The sequence below is a fragment of the Homarus americanus genome, unplaced genomic scaffold, assembly GCF_018991925.1.
Source record: "Homarus americanus isolate GMGI-L3 unplaced genomic scaffold, GMGI_Hamer_2.0 scaffold36188, whole genome shotgun sequence".
In the NCBI taxonomy this organism is placed as follows: Eukaryota; Metazoa; Arthropoda; class Malacostraca; order Decapoda; family Nephropidae; genus Homarus; species Homarus americanus.
The window spans coordinates 6,104,669-6,123,524 of record NW_024718183.1 but is presented as its reverse complement, the minus strand read 5'-3'; the positions used below and the strand labels follow the sequence as shown (position 1 = coordinate 6,123,524).

The 18,856-nt window shown below is 35.7% G+C and overlaps 1 protein-coding gene across 1 annotated transcript; it reads right to left on the bottom strand.

The window, feature by feature from the left end:
- Positions 1–1,111: 1,111 nt before the first annotated feature.
- On the bottom strand, positions 1,112–16,323 carry LOC121859297 (28S ribosomal protein S29, mitochondrial-like). The gene is made up of 9 exons (XM_042356085.1): positions 16,264–16,323; positions 13,508–13,626; positions 10,239–10,452; positions 8,697–8,789; positions 7,469–7,605; positions 6,344–6,504; positions 5,072–5,213; positions 3,529–3,621; positions 1,112–1,379 (listed from the first exon to the last, which is right to left on the bottom strand). The coding sequence occupies exons 1-9, from the start codon at positions 16,310–16,312 to the stop codon at positions 1,179–1,181; spliced, it is 1,209 nt and encodes a 402-aa protein (XP_042212019.1). The 5' UTR covers positions 16,313–16,323; the 3' UTR covers positions 1,112–1,178.
- Between the last annotated feature and the right edge of the window lie 2,533 nt (positions 16,324–18,856).

The window sequence follows — 18,856 nt, the reverse complement described above, 5'->3', positions numbered from 1 at the left end:
GCAGACATATTTTATCAGTTTGTCTCAAGTCCTATTTCTGCTCCCCACCCCCAGGAACGCAGGCTTCACATCTGTCTACCGCAAGTTGTACTGTACGTATAAACAAAGTCAAACAAAACATATATCAATTAATTCTATCCATCTCATTGTTCATATTCTAGTTTAATTAATTCTAATTTGCATATTTATACAGTATCACACAACTGAGAGACATTCAACTTTTACCTCTGAACAATAAGTGCATAATAACTGTACTGTACTTTATAGAACAAATCATTATTTTTTGCCATTTTACACTGATGTCTTTCTCTTGTACACAAAAGCCTTTTCCTTTGGAATTCATTTCAACATTAAATGCTCAGTGACCTAAAATTCACTGTACCTGCAGCTATTACTGACCTAGCAATTATGACAATAATCTACATTAAGCCAACCATACCTCCTCTTTTTCATCACTCTTTAATTCCAATTTACTTACCTAGAACACTACTGGAATGTTCTTTTCCTGTTCGCTCCTTTTCCTATACAGCGCCCAGATTGTACACTTGGTAAAAAAGTATCTTTCAGGAGGGGTCCAATGAATTTGGAAGTGAAAAATCTTGTTGTCTCGCATTGGTTGGTTGGCATTATTGCGAGACATTTCCTACCTATTATGGTTGGCCTAATTTAGCTATTTCATTCAAAATATAAAATTAGTTCACTGGATTTATCAAAAACCTTCATTCATGGTGTCATTTTGTTTTGCACAAGAATTGGAAAGATAATATTTTTACCTAGTGTACAATCCATTACCAGCATCCATTGCCTGTGGAGGCCTTTAAGAAACAACTTCAGACATTTCTTTTTTGAAAGCTTATGATCCTGAAGAGGATACAGTAATGAAGAATTACAGGGTTTAGGAAGTGTTACAATTTAGGGATATACAAATGATATAAGTCGAACTGTCACTTTTTGTGATCCTCTTTTGTACTTGTATTATTTCTTTTTATTCTCAGGTCCTTGACTAGTAGTCTTTTGAGTGAATTCTTTAGAAGAACTGACGTGTTTGAGAAACAAAAGACCAGCTATTAAAATATAATTTTAATTTAACATATGAAATATAAACCATTAATTGATTATAAGTTTCTATATTTTATTATACAGCTGTACACATTACTTTTTACAATAACAATTCCTAGTTAAAGAGACTTAGTCACATTCATCAACATATATGGGTTACAACCACTCAGGGAAACCAGTTCACGTCGTCCTATTTCTGAATGTCCTTCTGGGTTCTGCAGCCAGTGACGGTCAACATAATAATCAATGATACTCTGCATCTCCAGCTCATTGTAATTGGATACAAGAATAGGAATAAAAGGATCTAGTGCTTCCCATCCCTGGAAAAAAAGAAGATTATTAGCAAAATGTTATTACAGTAAAAACCCCATACTGAAATTAGAAATAATTGGGGCTCTAGCCCTTATGAATTAAGAGATTTTACAAAAGATGAGGGACACCTTTTCCTGAGGGGGGAAAATGGTACATTTACTCTATCTGCCCCAATCAAAATTGAAAAATTTCTATACGCGCACACACACACTACTACTGTACTACTACTTTGCTGTCACTCGGAATCGAGTATGACGATCATCCAGCTATGGTAAAATGATATAGGTTATTAGGGATGTCACCTAGGTTAGTGAGTTTTGAGGTGACTAAAGAGCCCGATACGGGACCGGCAGCGTCGTCCACATTCGTTGCTCATGTGGAGGGCTCCACCTACTGTGGCAGCGTCTTTCCGACGTTGGCGCTTATCTGCCTCGGTTTGCAGTCACATACACATACACACACACAAATAAATAATAATGGGAAAATCCTCTCACAAATAATCAGAAACAAGACAACAAAATGTATCAAAATGTAGGAAAAATGTGAGTCTACCCTCAAGTCAACTTCGTGGTTTGTTATAAAGTTCATTTTACCCTATAGCTTTTGAGAAATACTAGGTATAATCCTAGACATAATTTGTAGCAAGACACCAGATTCACTCCAACGCATCTTGGCCGTGACCACCACCACAAAAGTTTGACGCTATGAACATTGTTGCCAACTCTGAAACTCAATTCCTGCCAGTTACCAACTCCTATGAGGAATATAAAATAATACTTATTGTACCAGTAAATGTGTGGGATAAAAATACCAATAAATAAAATAAAAACATAATTCTGTACAGTACTGCCATTTGGCTGCTGGATAACGAAATTTATCACTACATAGAGGAGACAGCTCAGAACAGCTGAGATCCCTCACTCCTCCCTCCCCTGCTCAGCGTGAACTCTCAACACACGAAGAAAGTTATTCCCTTTATGTTTTTTACCTCATGATTATTTTCTTTTTTGCACATTCATTATGTAAGATTGAGTGTGCTTGGAACATAGTAAAAAAAAATGAGTTGAATAAATAACCATAACATAGATCAGAGCTTGGCCTGGAGTGGTAGGGAGAGGGTTAGGGGGATGTGGCCAGACAAGTCTTGTGTTACTATTACAAAAGTAATATAAAATACAGTACTGAAACAAAATATATATATTATCACGGTAAGCTAAAAGGTATACCTTAATTGTGGTGGCAGTGGTGGGGAAGTGATTTTGGCGAAGAGGATAAAGTAAAGTAAGGTTATTTGATGGGCATTGCAGCACAGTGTGGTGTTGGTGGTTATCATGTACATATGTGTGAGGTGATGTGGGCCAGCTGCCACCCACCAGTCCCTCCTCACATCACTGTTTGGCCTTTATTATTAATGTCCTTTTTAATTGATTGGTAAATGTTGTTTCAATAAAATTAAGTTAGTTGTGTTTTAATAAAAATATGCAGTTATGAAAATAAATTTTTGCCTTATCCTACGATGAATACCGTACACGGCGCAGCTATGTTGTTGTGATGCGGGCTGAGCTGGCATGACCACGTGGTCCACACCTTGCTGCACCAAAACAATGACAAATGACCCTCATGATTGGCAAGATATATCTTTGAATTTTTAAATAATTTTTTCAAAGATTTGTGTCATATGACAGTAGCAGCCACTTGTGGCTCACAAGCACTCGGAGCCTACCTACCAATGCTCCGGGCATAAGTTGCAATCACTCAGAAATTCATTTGAATGCCCGGAATAGAAAGATTTTCTCTGAATTTCTTGGAATGTTAAAGTTTTATTTTATGGGTAATGGAAAGTTCTGGGGATCAAAGATTCTGGCTAACTGGGAGATAACTGTAAATATGGTATGTAATATCTCCAGGTTATTATAGTGCAAACACATATATTGAGGCTCGTCTCCTGTCATATTAAATGGACTGAAGAATTGTAAAAATAAAACAATGATGAAGTTTACGGATCAAGATACACCGAGAAATCACTTTACTTGAGAACTGGTCCTTTACAAACAATAAATAAAACAAGCACTCAAAAGCCACAGAGGAACTTTAAACAACACCTTAACATTAATCCTATCCACAAATAAAACATATGAAGGTTAAAGCAGCACTTACCATCTGTCTCAGGACATATCTTGGTAAGTAAGAGTCGCGCCTTTGACCATCATTAGCGAGTCTGTCAACACTCCCAACTACAATGCCATTATTCTGCCAGGAAAAAGAGACAATAGGGACAAATCTATTTCTTTACACATAAATGATAAATAACTGTCAGTATCAAGAGTATAAACAATATTGGGATTGAAACTTACTTATGTAATGGATAAAATCAATTAATTATAAAGTGTATCACAAATTCATGATTCAGTTAAGTGTTTTAGTAATTCTCAGCCGTATACATAAAAATTTAATTAGGTTCCAGTCCCAAAAATTAATGCAAAATTTGGTAAAACCTCAAATCTTCTTGAAATAGAAATAAAAGTTTATAATCACATCTGGATACCATGACTCAATAATGTATCTCTTTTAAGCTTGGTGGTAAGGAACCAACAGAAAGCCCTAACTAACAATGGCTGGGAATAATATAAAGGTTGTCTTCTGCCCCACAACAATGAGTTTAAAGACTGGAAACCTATGAGTCAGATAAATGGATATCACATACAGTACACAATCTGTTCAGCTCCATCTTAAGTCATAAATCAAGACACTGCTACTGCCTTACTTCCTGCCAACCCCTAGATAAGACTCAACAGATGACAGAGGGAACAGAGTCATTGTCTCTAAAATTTGGTAGAAAGTGGGATTTTAGTTTCAATTCCTCCTTTATAACCACAGGTTGTCAAGAAGTGCTCATAAACACAAAAGCCAACAAGGAAAAACAGGAAGAGATGGGGCTAAATTCTCCAAGAGAAGAAAGACTAGAAAAAACAACCAAGTGTACAAAGCTTATATATCAATAGAAAGAAAGGGGATGAGATGAAGGATACATTTTCACCAAGATGACTATTACCCTGTATACAGTAAATCTCCCTCCTCTAACCCAGTCTCATCACTATCCAAGACATTTGGGTAAACCAGCTGTACCAACTAGATGGAGATCTTTCAAGAATTTACAAGAACCTTCTACATAAAGATGAACACTTGTCTTGATTCACTGCAGGGAGTGCATCAATTGCAATGGGCAAAATGTTTAAAATTTAATTTATAAAAATCATGCCTGTAATAATATGTATAGAGTACAGTAAAACAAAACTCAAATGTTTGTACTTCAATGTGAGTTAACAGATATGGTTTTCTTTAATAACCTTTATTTTATTACACAAATACGGTATTTGTGTCAGATAATATATACATGGGACACCCTGTATAGCTAAGTCTACCAATCAGTTAGGGACTAAAAGTTGTGTTAAATTTTTGACAGTTGCATAATAACACATCCATGAAACTGCACGAGTAACTAGAATTTTCTCTTAACAACCAAACTGTCAACACATCAATTAATCCAGCCACAATACAGGAGTCTACTGTATTACATGTCCCAAGACATTCCCACAAATCTGCATCCTCTTTTCTTGATTAATCCATTTTATGCACATTTACTGTAACATTTCTCTTTTATTAACAGGAAATATATTCAATAACATAAGAAAAAACTCACCCAGTCATTGTTCAACATATTCATAAATGCTTGATAGATGGTGAACTTTTGTGGCTCCAAGTAAGAGAGGTCCTCCAGACGGTACCGGGACTTGGAGCAGAAGAATGTGTTGATGCCGTCTGCCACAAGTGCAACTTTACATCTACAAGATAAAATTATCAATAAAAACCCACTCTAAAATAGAAAATTATGGTAATTCACAAAACAAAATATATTACTCTAAACCAAAGAAAAAAAGAATCATGTATTCCAGAAGAAAGTTTTGCATATTATTCTCCACACTTGATGTTTAAATCAAGTATAAATCCCTAAATTAGATGACAAATGGAGGACTAAATCCTGGTGTTCCAATTTATAACAAAAGACAGAATGGGTGACTTCAGTTTCATCCACCTGTTCAATCCCTAATAGAGATTTACCTTTCCTCTTGAATATAGTCAGTAATTATGTGACTTTTCACAGGACTGAAAAGCTCAATATTTGAGATACAGGTTGACAATCCCTTATCCGAATTCCTTGGGGCCAGAGGCATTTTGGATTTCGTAATTTTTCGGTTTTCAGAATTTCTTTTTTGTATTAGCCTACCTGGGCACAAGTCGCTGACCCACATTGGGGTCTGGGTGGCGAAAATATAATAAAAATTATAATATATACAGTCAACCCATGCAACATGGAGTGCTGCCATCAGACAATCACGGCTAACCCATGCAAATGTGGAAAACAACCATTAAAATGATTTTTGGTGAAATACATTTCACAGATGAAACCAAATTCAGAGACAAGTTCTACCCCATCTTCTATATAATACATCCTGCCCATAAGAGTGCACCTTACACTCTCCAAGTATATCCTCCCCTATTCAAAGTCCACATTACTCAGTCAATGAAATAAATTCAGTGTATATAGTAAAAAGAATCATGTTAATTTGTTATTTCAAAAAAGTGAGTTAATATAAGTGATGATGGCAAACTGAGATTGTACCCTGTACATGTATAAGCATTTACACTGGTGTGAGTATAAAATTAGTACCGGTATTTTACCTTTTTATACAACAAAATTAAAGAAAAGTAGAAAATACAAATGGAAGAATTTCTTTTTGAAATCCATAATCAATGAAAATGCTTCCAGGCTACAAAACTTTCCACTGGATAATGATTCTGGAACCACCACCAAAGTCTTCACATTTATCAGTCGTCATATTGGCCCTATCCATGTTTGTTACATCCATTAATTTTTTCAGGTCTGAGGTCTGCTTACAAAAGAAGTATTTACCTTCCTGCTGTTGCGTGCTTCTTGAGCTCGTTGGTGAGAGCCTTGATGCAATCAGAGGCGTACCTAGCCCGAGATATTCCCTGCTCCACCAAGGACATTAGAGGGACCCCTGCCTCTGTTATGTCTCGACGAGACCATTCATATTGCTCACTTGTCTCAAGCTGTAAAAAAAAAAATTTACAAAAAAATCTCTTAACAATGAAACAAGTTTTCATTAAATAAAGTAAACAGTATTCGACAGCCTAAAATTTTGGGGAGTCCAGGACTCAGTAAATTCTAATAAATCCTTGGCATCCAGCTTGGAAGTGAGAGGTCTGTCATGTTTTTGTTTGCTTGTTTTTTTCAAATATGGTTAATGTTATGTTAAATAGAGGTAATAATAATTAATGAATGTATTATTGAAATAAAAAATATAGATTTTTTGTCACAATAAAAATCATGTCCCCCTGGTGAATCAATACTTAATGGATGAGGGAGTAAAGAATGAGAAAGCAAGAGCCGTGGAGAGGGATGCAAGTTTGATCAACATGAGGGATTGACTTTGAATCCCCAATTCATAACCACACATTGATGAGGGCACTCATGTTGTGTCAACATAGGTTATAAAAGGCTATTTTGTGCACTCTGTATATAGATCCAGACTGTGCCCTGGATGCAGGCAGGCCAAGCCCTGCTACCTTATGTAAGATACTTACCTACCACCCATAAAATACAACTCCTTTGGTGTCCAGCTATCTTCTGTCTGAGTATTGATGCAGCCACTGTGCTTCAAGTGTGACACTGTATTTATCACTCTATACAGACCTGGCATTATGTAATAATTGGCAAAGTAATATTTACTATACTACCTACTGGTGCTGGTTCACTATGGTATTTAGCCTGTCTCACCAGGATAGACAACACTCCAAATAGCAAAAAAAGATGTATATGATGTGGGCTTAAAACTAATATTTTCCTTAATGAATAATGTAATGAACTACAGTAGCCTAACCATGATAAACCCTAGTGTGCCAGTGGTAGTTTAGACTAAGACAGACTGATTGATATCTCTCATGGACAAGGAGCAAACAGGTAAAGTAATACACTACAGTTTTGTACATAAAAAGTAATCAGGTGGCATTTTACCTGCAAGGTCTTCAGTAGTTCCAAGTTTTGAGATCTGAAGTGCTGGAGCCAGATGACAGAATCAAGAGGGTGATCATAGTGGCCTGGGACTGATGCTGATGGAGCAATCTCTTTGAAATTTCTTCTCCATTGGGTAGCTAAAATTCCATGTCCACAAATGTTATTATCAATGACACGTGGAACAAATAATAATAAGAAAGCAAAGGACTGATCATGATATCCTCTTTACTAGCTAAGCCTATAGCTAAGTAACTCTTGTTACCTGTGCAAGTTTTTATCTTATTTATTTTTGGGGGGGAGGAGTCTAAGGCAGTTGACTGTATCCCTAACTGGCAAGTGACAAATTATCTTACAACTGCCCATCCTTCCCCTCTGCAACCATTGGTATCTTCCTTTAAGTGAGGAAAGGAAACAAAGGTCACTCTATGAGAAAGGAGCCACTGGTTGGAAGGCATCACGTTAGATAAAGAATAATGTACAGTCAACCCTCGCTTTACGCGGTCCCACTTTACGCGTTTCCACGTTTACGCGGTACCTTGCCGAAACCGGAATGCTCACTTTCCGCGGTGTGTGTACCCTTTTACGCGGAGGGCGGCGCGAGCAGGGTGCGCACAAGGTCGCCCAGTCATCAAAACATTACCGAGTTCTTCACCCCCCACTCACCACAGCCGGCCCAAGTCAGTGATAGTGATAATGATAGTGAGGATATGGACTTATATGGACTTTGAGGGGTTTGACAAAGAGGCCCTGCAAGCCTCTGTGGTGGATAGTGATAAAATTGATACAAGTGATACAGGTGAGGGCCAATAATCTGCCCTCTGCCTCGGAACCAACCCCCCATCCCCGTGTGCCCAGCCACCTTTTCTACTCATGTAAGTGTTAAAAAACCTAATATTATTGATATTTCTCTTAATTTTTAATTGTGTGTGCAAACAATCATAAAATTAAGAAGTTATTTTTACTACAAAGTAGGTATTGTGTCTGAAAAAGTGGAGTTTGGGGGTTGGCCCGGTCTCTATTTCAATTAATCCCATATGTTATGTTGTTCACTTTACGCGTTTCTCACTTTACGCGGGCCGCCGTGGGTTGAATTAACCGCGTAAAGTGAGGGTTCACTGTACTGTACAATACTATACTGTTCTATTATACTTGTATATACAGAAGATGTATGCAGGTAAAAAAGTAATAAATGTGTGGTTTTTGTGCTGATAGAACCAAGGATACCTACCCCAGGGAACATGAACTAGCAGCCATCCATCCTCAGACAAGAACTGGGCAATGTGCACCAGTGACAAAGATTTTCCAGTACCATCTTCACCATCTATCACCGGGTTAAGGAGATTATGTCTTTAAAACTTGGATATATATATATATATATATATATATATATATATATATATATATATATATATATATATATATATATATATATATATATATATATATATATATATATATATATATATATATATATATATATATATATACACACACACACAGTTTACACACACCTACTTATATGATTCAAAGATTTTTTAAACTATATAAACTCATTTGTATTTTGCAATGAGAAAATTAGCAGAGAACTTTAGTGTACTTCAAAATCAAAATAGAATATCATCATTATCATCCTACACGAGCTTCTTGATTAGCTAGAAACTCTTTATAGTCAGTACACAGTCTCTGGGTGGCCAGAACAAACCTGACTCAAAATATTTCAATTCTTGTACAGTATTTCCTACACATGAAAGTGGGTCCCATTGGCCTGAATGCCAGTCAGGGAGTGTGGATACAGCACACTGTATACTAAGCCTTTGGTACACAAGGAGGCAGCATGGCCAGAACTGCTCTCGACCACCTTCACTTCCCAAAGTTGTAAACTTTGGTTTCTATTTACCGCTGGGTGAACTGGGAGCACCCAAAAACTGTACCACTGTCCCCTGTAACAGTAGGCGAGTGCTGTATCCACCCAACTGCTGTGCTCCATTCCTACACGCATTGTTCAGTATATCCATTAACAAATTTTATATCAATACTGTACCTATACCATCTTACAAAGACCTTATTCAATTCAGCCCTTCCTTAATAACATCTTATCATCTTCTAATTCTTAACCCCTTCATTATGGGGATGCCACTTTTGATTTGGCTAATGGCATGCGATTTTATTCAGCAGAGAGGGGATTCCATACACAAGTGGTTAACTCAATGTTCACCCCTCAGAGAAGTCTTCTTACCACCTTATACTCTACTAACCTTTAGTATATAATATAAAACAACACGAGGATTACTGTTTTACTGACCCACCTCTCATTACCATACAACAATGTGAGTACCATAATTGTTTACAACTCACTTTTCATTAATACAAGAGTGCATTGCATTTTTTTCTCTAATACCCTGTACAGTATAAGAATGGGTTGCATTTTCCACTCGCAAAAAATCATACAAATTATGTGTTCTATTAAGTGGTCTTTAAATAATATTATATGTATACTGTATACCTGTACCTGTACACTTACCCGGTATCCCATTCTGGTGCTAGGCTACTCATATTACAGGACTGTACAGTACTGTATATGTAATATTATACAATAGTATATGTAATATGTTTATATACATTGTATTATATACCAGTATATATTATGTAAAATATTATACATCCCTTTATAGTATTATCTGTCATATGTAGCCTATGGGTCTTTAGTGGACACCTTGTATATTCAGATTGAGCAACACTAGGTACAGTATTATAAATTAAAAAAGGATACAAAGCATTATCTTGTTTGGTGGTAGTTTAAGGTTGGACCTCTTGATGTAATCTATCACAGTAAGCGCTGGTTTTCTTATCATGAGGCAGGTCTCTGCAAATGTCTTACACTGCAATAAGTATGACTTAGGAATTCCACCTAACCCAAAAAGTCGCTTCACCACATCTGGCTCCAAAGTGTACCACAAACCCAGATGATCTTCAGTGTGAAGACCCTGAAAAAATTAAATAAGAGTTTAACTGGAATAACACAAAGAAGAGAGTTAATTTCCTTGCCTCAGCACCACTAACATAATGACATGTGCTTTGAAATTGCATAATACTGTATTTACAGGTGAAACAATATGATGCTGGTAAGTATGAAGAACACAAATTAAAAATAGCTCAACTGGTTCTTGTTGTCCAAGAATTACTTGAGAACAAATGTTCTGTGAAGAACTTGTCTGCCAGAGGGCCAAAACTCAGCTCAAATGATTCAGTGAACTACTGTACTGTGATGCATCAATGACTACAGGTACTCCAAGATCATAAAATGAAGTCTACAATTTGTTTTGGTCTATGTTGAATATTATTTTTTTGTAAAATCTTCCTAAAAAAAATGGGTGGGATGAAAGGACAGATGGAGTAGTAGGTGGACTGGTGAACAACAAAAGGACCTTTATAGAAGCAGTGAAGGATATATATCAGGGCTGTGGAGTCGGAGTCGGAGGAAATTTCGGCTTGTGGAGTCGGAGTCGGAGTCGGTAAAATTGTCCAGACTCCGACTCCGACTCCGACTGAAGCTATTCTGTTCCTAAGAACAAATATATGAACTCAGGCATATTCATTGCAGTGATTCCACTGATCCCACTAATTTTCTTAAATTATTAAAAGAATTTATTTCCATTTTATAAGCATTATTATGAATTTATTGTAGCAGGCACAGTATAGCACTATAATTTTGGACGATAGTCTCTTCTTTACCATTTGAAATTTTGAATTATATCAAATTTTGTTTCGTTGAAAACTGCACAGAGGCTCTCAGCTACAAAACAATTAGCTACAACCTGTTTTTGGTGAGATTAAGGCAAATTTAATTTAATAACTTAATCATGTAAGGTTTATCCATTTTCCTTAATAAGGTATTCATTTCTTTAATGTACATAAATATATAACTTTACTTTAAAAGGAATTGTAGGATCATCATTTAGATCCACATCAGATTATGAGCTTAAACAAAATTCATATGCTGAGATCGAACTTTTAGATATACATGTAAATGGTGTTTTCTAGTTAATATCTTGAATTCTTAATAAATTTATTTTTCTTTTGATTGAAACTTTGAAAGTCAAGCCTATCATCTTTTTGTAGTTCTTAAATATCGTCCAGATCATTAATAAAGCTGTAGCAGTATAGCCACGGTGTTTTACTTTTTACCTATGCAGGTTACAACATACAAATTACAATTAGGATGGTAGAAATAGTTGTTACAAATAGGCCAAGAATTAGGAGTGGAAGCATAATTTGAGGAGTGAATTAGGAAGCATAAAAATTTGAGGAGTGGTCGAAGGTTTTGTCTTAAAGCTCACTATTATAAAATGCCTATACTGGGAAATTTTGAATAAAATCATTTTGGCAAAAATAATGAGTCAACAAGTCTAAAGCAGCAAAAAAGTTTTTGGCCAAAAATACGTTTCTCTCTGAACTAAAGTTTAATGTGCTAACTATTTAAGTACATCCAGAATAATACAAACACCAGAAATGACCTCAACCCATAAATTGGCGAGTAATTAGCATTGCAAAAGTAATTGGAAATATTCTAAAATCATTTGAACATTTTCTAAAGCCATTTGAAACAAGTTATAATCAAGATATCAAATTTTTGGTTAACAGATCGTAAGCAGCACATTCAGGAGTACCTATGCTGAAATTTTTAGACAAAATCCATTTTTTGGCCAAAAATACTTTTTCTCTCTGAACTAAAATTTAATGTGCCTAACTATTTAAGTACATCCAGAATAATACACAAGCACCAAAATGACCTCGAAAACCCGCAAGTGGCCGATAGGTAAAATTGCAAAAAGTAATTAAAATATTCTAAAAAATCATTTAAAGACATTTTCTAAAGCCATTGAACAAGTTATAATCAAGATATCAAATTTTGGTTAACAGATCGTAAGCAGCACATTCAGGAGTACCTATACTGGAAATTTTAGACAAAATCCATTTTTTGGCCAGAAATGAAAGAAAATTGTAAGTCTATAGCCTTAAAAGTTTGGCCAAAAAATACGTTTTCTCTCTGAGACTAAAATTTAATGTGCCTAACTATTTAAAATGCATCAGGAATAATACACAAGCACCAAGAAATGACCTCGAAACCCACGAGAAGCGGTAATTACCATTGCAAAAGTAATTAAAAATATTCAAAAAATCATTTGGGCAATTTTCACAAAAGCAAAACAGACAAGTTATAATCAAAATATCAAATTTGATTTAACAGATCGTAAGCAGCACATTCAGGGTACCTATGCTGAAATTTTTGAACAAATCCAATTTTGGCCGAAAAGCCAACCAAAAATTGTAAGTCTCTAAAGCATAAAAGGATTTTGGCCAAAAAATACGTTTTCTCTCTGAACTAAAATTAATGTGCCTAACTATTTAGAAATTTTTGTCAGAATAATACACAAGCACCAAGAAATGACCTCGAAAACTCGCAAGTGGCGAGTAATTAACGTACAAAAAGTAATAAATTATTCTAAAATCATTTGAACATTTCTAAAAGCCATTTGAACAAGTTATAATCAAGATATCAAATTTTGGTTGTAACAGATCCTTAAGCAGCACATTCAGGAGTACCTATACTGAAGTACGAACAAATCCATTTTTTTTTTTTTGGCCGGTGACAAAAATTGTAAGTCTAAAGCCTGAAAGAGTTTTTGACCCAAGCTCTTTTTCTCTCTAGACTAAAATTTAATGTGCCTAACTATTTAAGTACATCCAGAATAATACACACAAGCACCAAGAAATGATATTACAATTAGGATGGTAGAAATAGTTGTTACAAATAGGCCAAGGAGTGGAGTGGAGTGGAGTGAGAAGCATAAAAATTTGAGGATTAGTCGAAGGTTTTGTCTTCGACTCCCAATATATATATATATATATATATATATATATATATATATCATCTTATACAATTCTTTGCTCCAACATGGTCTTAAGAATAGTGATTTGTAGCCCTTTCTGGGCTCACAGACAAAAGGTCATACCACCACACCACAAGATGCTACTCACTGGCTGACTGACAGAGGTACGTGGGGCTGTGATCTTGACTGCTGTGGCTAATTCACTACTCCAACATCTTGCTTCCCTCAGAAAAGGTGATCTCTGGGTCTGGAGTAACCTAGATGTACCTGATGATAAGAAGTTAAAAACACAATATTGCACATTTATCACTCAGTTTTCATGACATTTTCTACAAATAAACACTTGACAAACAAATGTGATTTATCATTAACAGACTTTAAGAAGATTTCAATACCATCAACATCATTAAATTCCAGCTGATGTAAGAGAGTGAGGGTAAATGCTTAGTGCTGTGACTTTCAACATGAATATTTCCATTCAATTCTAGGTAAGGTAAGACGGTTTATTTTATCTACAATAAATCAATTACGTCGCTGAGGGTGAAAAGTCTACGCACTTTTTTGTGCTTATTTAATGAAGTGTTAATGTTTATGAAACCTAATTTCTGTCTTACCACATATAAACAAGCAATGGCGGCTTCCCTGAAAGCTCCCCACATAACAGAGGAGTGCGTTGTGGATGAAAATGAGGGAAAAAACAAAAGTAGAGAATCTGCAATTCTTCCGCCTATTTCTATTTATGAGATAAGAAACGTTTTCTTATACTGTATAGAAAATTTCCCAAAGTGGCTCCTTCCCATGAGCCTGACATCTTAAGTACATTTTACTAAAAACATTTATCATTAAATCTGCACTTTCGGACAATACGCCCTAGTAGTTGAGCAATGTGTTTGTCCGATGGTTAAGACAAATTTAAGACACTTTTCTTCTAGGTTTCCTTTGCAAATTACCTAACCTAACATCCTAACCAGGGGCTCCGCCCCCTGGATCCTCCGGTGTATTTAAGTAATTTGCGAGGGAAACGTCAAAGAAGAAGTGTCTTAAAATGGTCTAAACCATCGGAAAAACACATTGCTCAACTCGAGATCCATATTGTCCCAAACTGCAGTTATACCCATTTATCTTTAAAGAAAAAATTCCTCAACTTGCTGGTTAATGTCCACTAATGCCTTCTAGTACACTGAAAGAAGTTATCTTTTAGTAATGTTTCTGATTAAAAGAGGACATCTTAAGAACTTAAGAGTATTACCCCCCAAAAAAACTTTCAACATTGTGACACAACACTTTAATCAATAGCTAAGTCATACTATGGCACCTTTAGCTGCCATTTGGTAATATTGTATTGGTCAATATTTACGACTAACCCGTGGACGAGTTATTTGTATTACTGTTTATTTTTTTACTTTATTTTCATCAGTGAGTTCTGATATGGCAATTAAAAATCATTTTGTGAGCAAATGTTTCGTTTTGTAGATAATTAGGAGCCCAGGTGTGCGCTAGTTTGTCTCCCCAGCGGTAATGAGGACGCGCTCTGCTGCGGCGCTTTTCCCCGCCCCCGACCCCGTGGCAGTTTCATTTTCAATATGACGTGTGAAGGTTGTCGCCGGTCTTATATGGACGTAATTTGTGAATTTAGGGATAAAGACAACGAGACCCTACAATTATTCAAAGACCACGGCATTGTTCCCTTAAATAGAGACTGTCCACACCGCGGGAATGCCTGTGCTTCCAAACGGGAAAGAAATTTGTTCCAATGTAATAAGAAAATTGTCAACAAGAAAAACAAGCGGTTGGAGCATTGTGGCTACAGTTCTAGTCCATATAAAGGAACTTGGCTTGAAAATACCAAGATTAAGCCCAGTATTTTGCTTTTATTTATGAATATTTTTTTTACAAAAGTATTTTTCATAGAACTATTGTGAAATAGAACTGGCTTTGAGCGCCAAGTCAGTTGTTGATTGGAAACTCAACGCCGTGGCTCGACTCGGAACGCCATCACAATATATCACTCGGCCGCCGGGGCTACATAAGTGCCGATACAACCGCATGATCTCACGTCCAGAAAAACCCTCAAATTACACCATATGATAGCAAGTTCTCTCTGTTTAATATACCGGGGGGTCCGGGGGAAGTTAGGTAAGGTAAGGTTAGGTTAGGTTAGGTAGGTTTATTTGAAGTGGTTGGTAAAGTCTGTTTATCATATCCACAAAGGTTAAGTTACGTTTATCTCAGAAATAACCATCTTTTAACACATATACACAAACAACAACAGTCCACAATAAAAAAACAGTGAAAATCCCCCATTTTTCAAATCATTTTCTCTTAATTTCATCCACAGGTTAGTCATAAATAATTACCATTACATTCAACCAGTGTAAAATCATGAACATCTCTATTAATTTTCAGCAAGACATAACATATTGTTCATAAGTTAAACTAAACTTTTCACTGAATCTCAATGAAAGTGTTCAAGATTTTACACCAATTAAATATATCACCTGCCATTCTTCAAACAGCCTTCCAAAGTAGATTATTTTATATTAAGTCATTATGGATATTTAATATATATGAAGAATAACTTAGAATAAAGACATTGGGTCAGGATTATCCTCAGGGTAATACTGTGGGGAGAAAGAAGGTTAATGAGTAGTTTAACAGAGCAAAGATCCTTCATATTTATAAACCAGACGACTTGAAATAAAGTAAATAATATATATAAACCAGAACTTAAAATTATCGACCAAATTAACAGAATAATTAACAACACACAAGCCTCTAGTCTTGTATAGTGCAATAAACGTATATATATTAATAATTAGTTATATACAACTATTGCTGAATTATATACCATCTTTAAATTATATATAAGGATGGCTATAGTGAACCTGTATGACCACCACTCACCAAAATGATGAATAATTGGTAAAAGGTTTCGAGACATGAGTCCTGCCATGTTTACGTTGAGGGGATACCGATCTAAACTATTATAAAATACTAAATACTAAAAAATAAGTGTTTTCCTCCTTATAAATATTTAATAATAAGTAATATATTATTTTAAGAATATAAAAATTAATAATGCTTCGTTTACGTAATAAGAGAGACATGTATATAAATTCTTAGTTTAGGCTCGTTTCTCAACATCAGATGGGAAGGATTATGTAGCTAAATGTTTATTAAATAAATATTTAATATAATTTTAAACTGGTTCACTAAATACAGAGCTAAATATTAATCGATCCTAGGAAGAATAGCCCATAGCTGGAGATCAGTTGAATCAGTTCTCGTCTTAGCTAGATCTTGATAAAATAACAGGATTGGGAGACAGTTTAGAAGGGTCCAAGGAATTACCCAAGAGTATATTAAATAAGGGTAAAATCTTAACGAATATCTGTTATACATACACAAAACATGTCTAATAATATTTTTAGTGTAATTTTATAAATATAATTTGTAAGATGAAGTAAATCCTAGAGCTGTGTTAACTACCCCAAAGTAACAGAAACCTCGGTAATTATATCTCCATTATGATAGGTGACTTTGGACTTTAGCGTTTTTCGCTGTTTATTATTTCATTATTTTGACTACATTTCAATGAAAACATTATTAATCAGGTTTTATCGATGTAAAACATATATTCGTTAAGATTTTACCCTGATTTAATATACTTTTGGGTACTTTTGGGTAATTCGTTGGACCGGTTTAAAGAAGTGTATAAATCATCATGTGTCACAGAAAAACTTCTGGTTGAAGCAAGTTTGGTTAGAGAATATAATTCTATAAACCTGAGTGATGGTCAGTACAAAACTAATAATACTCACAGATGATCTTCTGGAAGAGGCTCACGCCTGTGAATCCTTTCGCTCATTGTTGTGGATCCAGGTTCTGGCACACCATATACCACTATGTTGTTTTCCCTCTTCTTTCTCTCATTTAGTTCCTCTATAAGTTCACCAACAGGCTCTGGTTTCCCTGTGTTGTCTTCCTGCTTCACTTCAGTGGCACTACCTGTTGCCCTGTTATAATCTACTTTCCCTTCTAAACCCACTGTTCTAGCCTCCAAGGTTTCCAGTCTGTTTTCAAAACCCCTGTCATTCTTAGCATTTGTTTCCAACACATCAACAGACTTTGCCTCCAATATACCCATCCTGACTTCTATCTTCTTATTCTTATCGTGTTCCTGTGCTGTAAATTCTCTCAGTTGATTTACTTTGCCTTCCAATTCATTTTGTCTGGTCATTTGTTCCACCTGTTGTTGTTCAATTCTTTTATGTACTTGTGCAGTTTAGCACAACCCTTCTTGCAGTGACTGCAGTACCACATCAACACTCCTCCTGCCTCCTCATCTTGCATAAAGTTATATACCTCTTCTGGTAATTTTTCACATTCGATGTGGAACCACACTTCACAAACATCACAGCCAACTGCTCTGTCACTATCCTTGACTGTTAATCCACATTCTCCACACATTTCGGTGTTCTTCTTTCCTCTGTTTGTTGACACTTGCCTTCCTTCTCCTGTCGCCTGAGTCCTTGGTCTCACTCATTTTGACTTCTTCTTTATTGTATATACAAAAATTTGATGGGCTTACCTTCCTGTATGCCTCCGTATATTCACAGAACTGCGTATCTACTTAATTTCCACTTATGTTCCTTTGTTATTCATTAATTTGGGAAAAATTACAAGAGCTCTATCTTATCCTATCCTATTACCAGGGTTAAAAATGCTTTGAACGCCTTGGAGGTAGCATCCACTTTTTTTCTCATTAAATTATCACTGTTGATATTGATATATCTTCTTGTGATAATTTTTTTAATTTTTTTTAAATTTGTAAATAGGCAACAATGAAGGCAATGGAGGTAGGATTCCGGTGACTTAAACAGTGCCACAAATCCTCTTCCCCCCCCTCCCCCCCCCTTCTCTCCATAGACGGATAGTATGTTCAATAGACTCACCAAATAAGTTCACACTGATTGTATATAAACATAAACAAATATCTAAGCAATAACAAACAATAAATCGATGTAACCAAAGATGACCCAAGAAAGTCGAACAAGTTTTCACTGGGTTTTTTCTTCCTTTTCTTGCAGATGTCGGACAGTCTAATGACAATGGGTGAACGTCTGTACACACACTTTCCACAGGCAGTTCCTGGACCCAAAACGCTCCGGTTGAAGAATTTCTGCCAGTAATTATTACCCTGAGGAGGTACACACACGATCTGGAAACCCAACACAAAGAAGCAAATGAGGGTCGCTGCTTAACCTGATAGTGCATGTTTTGCTAGTTGACGAAGCAGCTCCTCACAAGGTCTACACTCCCTCCTGTGTTGCCTTTACCTGGTGTTAAGACAGGGTAGCATAAGGAGCGTATTTCTTATATATATATATTACGTGTATTTTATCGAGGCTTCAAACTCGGAAGTATACGGATAAAATATTTTACTTCCAACAATAAAATTCTTCTGAACAAAATTGAATTGGATATAATTCTTCAG